Here is a 9,067-nt window from a genome sequence, read left to right as displayed (position 1 = left end):
AACTCTTGGGCTCAAGTGATTCTCTTGCCTCAGCCTCCCAAGTAGCTGGGACTACAGGTGCCCGCCATAACACCCAGCTATTTTTGGTTGTAGTTGTCATTGTTGTTTGGCAGGCCCAGGCTGCCACTGAGCTACAGGCGCCAAGCCTAAGGCATGTTCTTTTATGATACATGGCCTATAGAGATTTTTTCCTAAGTGGAAACATCCCCCCCACCCAATTTTTAGAGTAATTTATGCTTGGTAGAAATAATTAAACAATACTAAAGAATAGAAAGAAGCAAATAAAAGACTTACATAATTCTATACTCCTCAGGTAGCCATTATTGATAATTTGTTGTTAACTTAGTCATTTTTTTCTATGTAAATATGGGTATATATGTGTAAGTGGGTAAATATAGATAACATATATATATATTTGGAGTTTTTGACTAACGCCGGGTTTGAACCTGCCACCTCTGGTATGTGGGGCCAAAGCCCTACTCCTTTGAGCCACAGGCGCCACCCAGATAACATATTTTTGTTACCTCCTTTTTTCAGGAACACGCTATGGACTTTTTTCATACATGGTTATATAGTTAGTATTACTTTGTGTGGTTGTAATATAGTTTTTTACATAGTCAACTAATGATGGATATTCATATTTTTCCAATTATTGCTTATGAGAGAAATCATTGGGGCAGAATATGCATACTAAAACTTTTGATGCACCTTTTATATATCTTCCACAAATGTGCCAGTCTGTAAATCTACCAATAGTGTTATCAAATATTTTTCTCCTTATGCTAGTATTTGTTACTAGCAAGCTCTATAATTCTAGTTAGTTCAATGGGTATAAAGTGTTTTTGTACTTTTTATTTAGTTTCATTCTTTTGGTTATGCAGTGGGGTTATGTATTTTTTGTTTTCCACATGTAGGACTTACATGAATTGCCTATTATTAGCCTTTGTTCATATTTTCTACTGGGTTATTTAATCTTTTGGTATTGTTAGATCTCTTTCTGGATTTAAATACTTTAGTTTCAAATTTGATTAATTTGTGGAAATTGTTCTAATAGTCCTGTTTAATTTGGATCTCATTTCCCTAGTTTCTTCCAGGAGGTACTTTATGCCGAGGAAAAACCAATGAATGTGATGTTCCAGAGTATTGCAATGGTTCCTCTCAGTTCTGTCAGCCAGATGTTTTCATTCAGAATGGATACCCTTGCCAGAATAACAAAGCCTATTGTTACAATGGCATGTGCCAATATTATGATGCCCAGTGTCAAGTCATCTTTGGTTCAAGTAAGATATTATTCTTTCTAAGTGATAACTTTCATTTTATTTTTGATTTAGATTTTCTTAAAAAAGGAAGGAATCGTTATTGAGAAAGCTGAAGCTTTCTTGTTTCTCATCATTTCTTTCTTTCTTCTCCACAGGCATCATGGTCATGAGTTTAGTTTGTCCAAATTCAGTTGATGTATCTTGCTTTTACTATCTCTCTTTATCCTTTGTGTGTAAAATATATACGGAGTTATACACATGGTCTGCTGTTTGCATTGTTCACTCAGAAAGTTCTGAGATCTGCTTGTGATATATTGTTACGTTTATATCATTGTACAATAGAGTATTCCATTAGATAAATGAACCTTGATTTAGTTGTATATTCTCTTACTAATAGATATTTAGGCTGTTTTAAATTTTTTCTCTGTTTTTTCTTTTTAAATAAGAGAAAGTTTATTTTAAAATACCACATGCATGGGGGGGAACCACTAGAATGATTACCCAGTGTCTCATTAATGATCAGATACCTTTACAGATGCCTTTTTGGGAGGGGGGGAGAAAGTGGTGAATGGGTGCAGCCAGTGGTTGCTAGGCAGGATGCATAGGTGGGGGAAACAGATTAACTAGTAAATGAACCTGAGAGACAAGTATTGTATGTTAAATGGTTTGGGCCAGTTCTCCTAGCCTTTAGAGCAATGGTTCTCAACCTTCCTAATGCCATGACCCTTTAATACAGTTCCTCATGTTGTGGTGACCCCCAACCATAAAGTCATTTTTGTTGCTACTTCATAACTGTAATCTTGCTACTGTTATGAATCATAATGTAAATATCTGATACACAGGGTGTATTTTCATTGTTACAAAGGGGTCGCAACCCACAGGTTGAGAATCACTGCTTTAGAGGGAGGACAGGAAATCAGTAGTCACCTTTGATCCCCTGATCAGGTCAGTCTGGTTTTATGCAGGTAGAGGGAAAGCTCTTTTTGATGCTTTTTGATTGTGAATCACAAGATGAGATTCTGGGTTTGATTTTCAGCAATCTCAGTGATGCAACTACAGGAGATAAGGTTCCCTTTTAGGGCACACACAAACTTTCAGATTAATTATGTTTGCTTGAGGTGGGGACCCTGAGCTCATCCTTTTCTTTCCCTACTTTGTCTAATGATTTTAGGAGCAACCAACCAGGCAATCTCACTGTACTTGTTAGTTTGACAAAAATGTTTGACGGTATACATGGTATACCCAGATTCTTGCTTTTATAATTGATTGATTGGGAGTTTCCCGTGGTGATACTTTGTATATCTCTAGTGGCACATCATGCCATAAAGTATCATTACTCTCTTTAATTTTGCAAATAGAGTCATTATTATCTTTAAAACTCTCATCACATTAGAGAACCAATTTCAGAAACCTCAGAACCAATTCAGGAAACTCATCCCTCGAATTCTGTTCCTCTAGAACCACTCTTGGTCCAAATTCTATATTATTCAGGCTCCAGATAGACAGTATCAATTGAAATATATGACATATATCTCATATCTATGTGAACAACTGTATAAACATATATAAATGTTTTTATATATAGATGTATATGATATATATGATTCTGTATAATTATGCATTATATAAACATACATATATAAAATATTCATAATAGGGCAGCACCTGTGGCTCAGTGGGTAGGGCACTGGCCCCATATACTGAGGGTGGCCGATTCAAGCCTGGCCCTGGCCAAACTGCAATAAAAAAATAGCCAGGCATTATGGTGGGTGCCAGTAGTCCCAGCCATGCTGGAGGTTGAGGCAAGAGAATCACTTAAGCCCAGGAGTTGGAGGTTGCTGTGAGCTGTGTGATGCCACGGCACCCTACCAAGGGCAATAAAGTGAGACTCTGTCTCTACCAAAAAAAAATATATATATATATATATACACACACATATATTCATAATAAAGATGTATAAATGTTTTATATGTGCGATATAAATAGCTATAATTATGATACGAGTATTATGCATATACATATAATTGCATTGTTACAAAGGGGTCGCAACCCACAGGTTGAGAACCACTCTTTATTATAAATAAATTATAAACTATATCTTTATTATAAGTAAATGTTTTATATATGTTTATGTATTTTTATATGTTATAAGTTGGCTGTGTGATTATGCCAGCTAATAAATCCCAGACCTGTGGGGTGAGTTGGCAAGCTGGAGGCACAGATGACATGATGGTTTAGTTCCAGTATGAGTTTGAAGGGCTAAGAACCAGAATTGCCAACAGTGTAAGTTTCAATTAAGGCAAACAGACTCAGGACCTAGCAAGAGCCAGGATCTCACTCTGAAGGCCATCAGGAAGCATTCCTCTTATTCAAGGGAGCCTCTGCAGTTTTTTTCTGTTCAGATCTTGAGCCTCCCATAGTAGGGAGGGCAATCTGCATTAATCAGTCCATCAATTTAAATGTTAATGTCATCCCAAACTGTCTTCAGAGAAATGCTGTTGACCTAACATCTTGGTGCCCCCTGTCTAGTATGGTGACACATAAAGTCAACCATCAGACCCTCTATATCTAATCTTAACTTTTATCTTAGATCTTTTACCATTATTTCAGAGTGGATCTTTGTCTGTCTTCTTTCTGAATCTCCTGTTTGCTGTTGCCCACATTATACACTTTCTTGGTTTATTTCCATCTTTATAGGGAGCTTTTCTTTCAGTAATTTCCATAGAGTGAGTTAGAGATAATTTTTTTTAGACTCTACAAATGTGAAAATGTTTTTATTTTAATTCAATGCTTGATGGGTTGATGGGGCTGGAAATCCTTTTCCTTTACAGTTTTGAAGCCATTACTTAGTTGTCTTCCAGTTTACAAAAGTGCTGTTGAGAAGTCTGAAGCCATTCTGATTCTTGTACATGCCCTTTTCCCCCACTCTGGAAAAGCTTGGAGGATCCTTTCTTCAAGATGATGTACCCTCCTTGATGCAGCTCTGTTTTTATTTATGGTGCTGTGTGCTTGGGTTTTCAGTCTGGAAACTCTTTTACTCAGTTTTGAATTTTTTTTTTGCTTGCAGTTTGTGTGTGTATGTGATTTCTTTTTTTGGGTTGCATATTATTTGAATATTAGATTGCCTGGATTTTCTTATCTTTCCTGTTTTGTTTTTAATTCCTTCTTCTTGTCTTACTTTCTATGTAACTCCTTCAACTTTATCTTCTAATTCTTTTATTGAGTTTTTATTTCAGACAACATAGTTTTACTTCTCAGAAACTGTTTTTTGGTTCTCTGAGGTTTGTTTCCACTTCTTTTTAAGAAATAATCTATTCTTTTTCCATGCATGAAATCTCTTCTCTGATGTCTCTCAGTGATAATTAAAAAGAAAATTTTTCTTTTTCCTGCGTAATTTCTGTTCTGAGTTACTTTTATTCCTTGTTTGGATTTCTGTCATTATTCAGCGTTTTCCTGTGATGTCTGATCAGTCCTTCATTCCAAGGAGGGGATTAAGGACCAGCGGGGTAACTTTGGACACTTTCCTGTATAGTGATAGGTCATATGGCTCGTGGACCTCTTAACTTTAAACTGTGGAAATAGCAAAATCCACATCTTTCTATTAACACCTTTGCCCACCTTGGGCTTTTTAGATTCCCTTGTGAAGACCAGCGTTCTGGGAGGGAGGTGGGGGCAGAGGAAGGAAAATGCTTAATTCATCCCCTTGTTTGAAGAGCAGTTTCTGTGCTTATTATTGTGCCCAATATCTCTGAGTCCTAAAACCTCATGTTTTATTGTCTCTGGAAATAAACCCTTTACTTTTGCCAAGGTAGAGAAGAGACAGTCACTTGGCTGCCCAGAGAAGGAGCTGAACTGTGTGTGGGTCTACTCTTCTAAATAGACTTTTGTTTTGTTTTGTTTTTTTAAGAGGCAGAGTCTCACTTTATCACCCTTGGTAGAGTGCTATGGCATCACAGCTCACAGCAACCTCAGCCTCCTGAGTAGTTGGAACTACAGGCACCTGCCACAATGCCTGACTATTTTTTTGTTGCTGTTTGGCTGGGGCCACGTTTGAACCTCCCACCCTTGGTATATGGGGCTGGCGCCCTACCCCCTGAGCTGTCAGGGTCGCTCAGACGCTTTAAACATTTCTCTCTCTCTCTCTCTCTCTTTTTTTTTTTTTTTTAAATTTTTTTCAGCTTTTGGCCAGGGTCAGGTTGGAACCCGCCACCTCTGGTATATGGGGCTGGTGCCCTACTCCTTTGAGCCACAGGTGCTGCCCTAAACATTTTTTCTTTATTCAAGCCCCTCCTTACCCCTATATCCAGAGTTAATGGGTGATAAGACCAATTTCTTATCTCTCTGGAATTCTGTGATGTAAAAAGTGTTGATTTCAGCTTTCTCCATTGGCAACCTAAGATTCAGTTTTCTCAGATAGACTAGGTCATTGCCATTAACCAGCTGTTTTTCAGCTTCCAGAATTTTGTGCTATCTCCTTTCCCAGTTTCACTCTCTAACTGGGAAAAGGTTTATGAATTAGAAAAAAATAATATATTTTCTTTGCTTATGTGGGATTTTAGGAGGCAAGGAAAATATATGCATGTGAATGCATATGTATCTTCAGACCCTTTATCTGAAGTCTGCCTCTGGCTTAGGGTTTTAAAGATACAATCGAGTAGTTCAGATGTTATGGGTCTAGTTTCCATTCCTGTGAACTTTTGAACTTGTGGAATACAAGGTTTAAAAGCCCTTCACTGGCTTATGTGTTCTCAATATTCCTCATGTTTTTAGTAAACACCAAATAAGTATTTATCAAATAAATGAAGAATTTAAGAGCTAACATAAAACAAGACACTTATTATCAAATTTTGGCCTTGAGAAAACCTTATAAGGGAATTAAGCCTCAGAGAGATTCATGGTTTGCCCTAGGTTCCACCAACAGCAGCAAAGCATGATAGCAACCACCATGAGCATGGTGAGTGAATGAAGATCTTTTGCTGGAATTTATCAAAGACATCATTAAAAGAAAATAACTTACATTGATTTACTTTCTTACATGAAAGTAGGATATGTTTTTTTAAAAATTTTGCACATACAGTTAAGCAAAAAGCAAATAAACATTTCCCATACTCAATATTCTAGACAAGTAACCACTTAAAAATTTGATGACTGTCTTTCACTTATGTTTTATGCATATGAATGCATGTGTATATAATATACAAAAATGGGATCACATTGATAGAGTGCTTTAAAACTGCCCTTTTCTCCAGGATTAACAATAAGTATTGAATATTTTTCCATGTTAAATATTTTCCTATGTCATATTAATGACATGCTATAGTTTATTTAATCAGTCAGCAGTGCTAACAATGAGTATGTGTATAGTTTAGTCTTTGCCTCCATTTCTTCTTCAGGATAAATTTCCAGAATCAGAATTGCTATATTGAGGACTGTGTTCTTTAAAGGCTTTTAAGGTATCTATATAATCTCCAGAAATATTGTACCACCATATATCCTCATTAGCTATTTACATGATGTTTTCATTTCCTTAAACATTTCCAACACTATGTTCCCATTTTTAAAATGTTGGTAATTTAATATATACAAAACATATTTTTTGTTTTAAAATGTGTATTTTAATTATTAGTGGGATTGAGTTTCTTTTTTATTGTTGGGGATTCATTGAGGGTACTATAGAACCAGGTTACATTGATTGCTTTTGTTAGAGAAGGACCCTCTTATATTTGTGTCCTGCCCCCAAAAGGTGTACCACACCGCTTAAGCCCCCATCCCCTCCCTCCTTCCCTTTCTCAGATCTCCCCATCCCCCACCCTTTTGATATGGTGAATTATGTTTATAGATTTGCATATGGTAAACCAGCCTTGCATCCCTGGGATGAATCCTACTTGATCATGTTGTATGACTTTTTTAATGATAAGTGGCAATCTGTTTGTAGGATTGTTTTGATTAATTTTGCATGTATATTCATTAGTGAAATTGGTCTGTAGTTCTCATTTTTGGTTGGGTCTTTTCCTGGTTTTTAAGAGCTAACATAACCAAACACCCTGGTTTTGGTATCAGGGTGATGTTTGCTTCATAGAACATGTTGGGGAAGATTCCTTCCTCCTTAATTTGTGGGGTAATTTCTGCAGTATGGGTATAAGTTTCTTTGAAGGTTTGATACAATTCTGGTGTGACTCCATCTGGACCAGGGCATTTTTTTGTTGGGAGATTTTTTATTGTTTCTTTAGTCTCAGTATTTGAAATTGGTCAGTTCAGAAGGTCTATTTCATCTTGATTAAGTCTAGGGAGGGAGTATGGTTCCAAGTATTGATTGTCCAAGTTCTATGGTTCCAAGTATAGATTGTCAAATTTCTGGGCATAGAGTTTCTTGTGGTATTCAGAGATAATCTCTTGTATCTCTGTGGCATCTGTTGTTATTTTTCCTCAATCATTCCTGATTGAGGTTACTAGAGATTTTACTTTTCTGTTTCTAGCAAATCTGGCCAAGGGTTTATCTATTTTATTTACTTTTTGAAAAAAACAACTTTTCGTTTTGTTAATTTTTTGAATGATATTTTTGTTTTCAATTTCATTAATCTCTGACTTAATTTTGACTATTTCTTTTCTTCTGGTTGGTTTAGGGTTAGATTGTTCTTCTTTTTGCAATTCCATAAGATGGTTTGTGAGTGTGCTGATATGTTCGCTTTTTGTTTTTGAAAGGTAGGCATCTAGCATGATAAATTTTCCTCTCAGGACTGTTTTTGCTGTATCCAAGAGGTTTTGGTAACTTGTGTCTTCATCGTTGTGTTTGAGGAAATTAACAAGTTCCTCTTTAATCTCTTCCTGGACCCAACTATCATTCAGCATAAGGTTGTTTAGTTTCCAAGACTTTGTGGGGGGAATTTTGTTGGAGTTGAGCTTTACCACTGTGGCCTTGTGTCTGAAAAGAGACATGTAATAATTTCTGTTCCTTTAATTTTGCTGAGGTTTGATTTGTAGCCTAGGATGTGATGTATTTTGGAGTATGTGCCATGAGCTGATGAGAAAAAAGTATATTCTTTTGCTTTGGGATGGTGTGTTCTATATGTGTCTATTAATCCCGTTTGATCTATGGTAACATTTAAGTCTTTTGTATCATTGTTTAGTTTCAGTTTAGACAATCTGTCCAGTTCTGTCAGGGGGTGTTAAAGTCCCTGACTATTAAGGTGTTATGGATTATCAGATTGCACAGACCCCTTGAGGTCTGTTTCATAAATTTGGGAGCATTTAAGTTAGGTGTGTAAATGTTTAATATTGAGATGTCGTCTTGTTGTATTGTTCCTTTGACCAGTATGAAGTGTCCTTTGTCTTTCCCAACTAAAATTGCTTTGAATCCATGTGAATCTGAGAATATGATTGCAACCTCTCCTTTCTTCTGATTTCCATTTGCTTGATACACTGTTTTCCATCCCTTCACCCTGGGATGAAGGCTAGTTGTGTCTCCTGGAGACAGCATATGGATGGCTTGTGTTTTTTCATCCAGTCAGCCAGCCTGTGCCTCTATAGTGGGGAGTTTAATCCATTGACATTTATTGAAAGTATCAACAGTTGTGGTAGAATTCTATTCATTGTATTATGAGGTAGTTTGTTGTGTAGTTTAATCCTTTGTACCATTGTGAAAGCTGAATTCTGGCCTCTGGCATCTATATATTTTTTTTGAGACAGAGCCTCAAGCTGTCACCCTGGATAGAATGCCATGGCATCACAGCTCATAGCAACCTCCAACTCCTGGGCTCAAGCAAGTCTCCTGCCTCAGCCTCCCAAGTAGCTGGGACCACAGGCACCCA

General features: G+C 36.7%; 1 protein-coding gene across 1 annotated transcript in view; it reads left to right on the top strand.

Moving 5' to 3' along the window:
• The window catches only part of ADAM9 (ADAM metallopeptidase domain 9), a 148,509-nt gene that overhangs the window by 85,675 nt on the left and 53,767 nt on the right, over window positions 1-9,067 (top strand). The window contains exon 14 of the mRNA XM_003796278.3: window positions 1,085-1,280. Within this exon, the coding sequence (XP_003796326.1) occupies window positions 1,085-1,280 (196 nt within the window). The remainder of the gene's footprint in view (window positions 1-1,084; window positions 1,281-9,067) is intronic.

The sequence above is a fragment of the Otolemur garnettii genome, unplaced genomic scaffold (assembly GCF_000181295.1).
Source record: "Otolemur garnettii isolate 467f Iridium unplaced genomic scaffold, OtoGar3 scaffold00102, whole genome shotgun sequence".
In the NCBI taxonomy this organism is placed as follows: Eukaryota; Metazoa; Chordata; class Mammalia; order Primates; family Galagidae; genus Otolemur; species Otolemur garnettii.
Note: the sequence above shows the minus strand (reverse complement) of the source record. Positions and strands in the feature narration are given on the sequence as shown.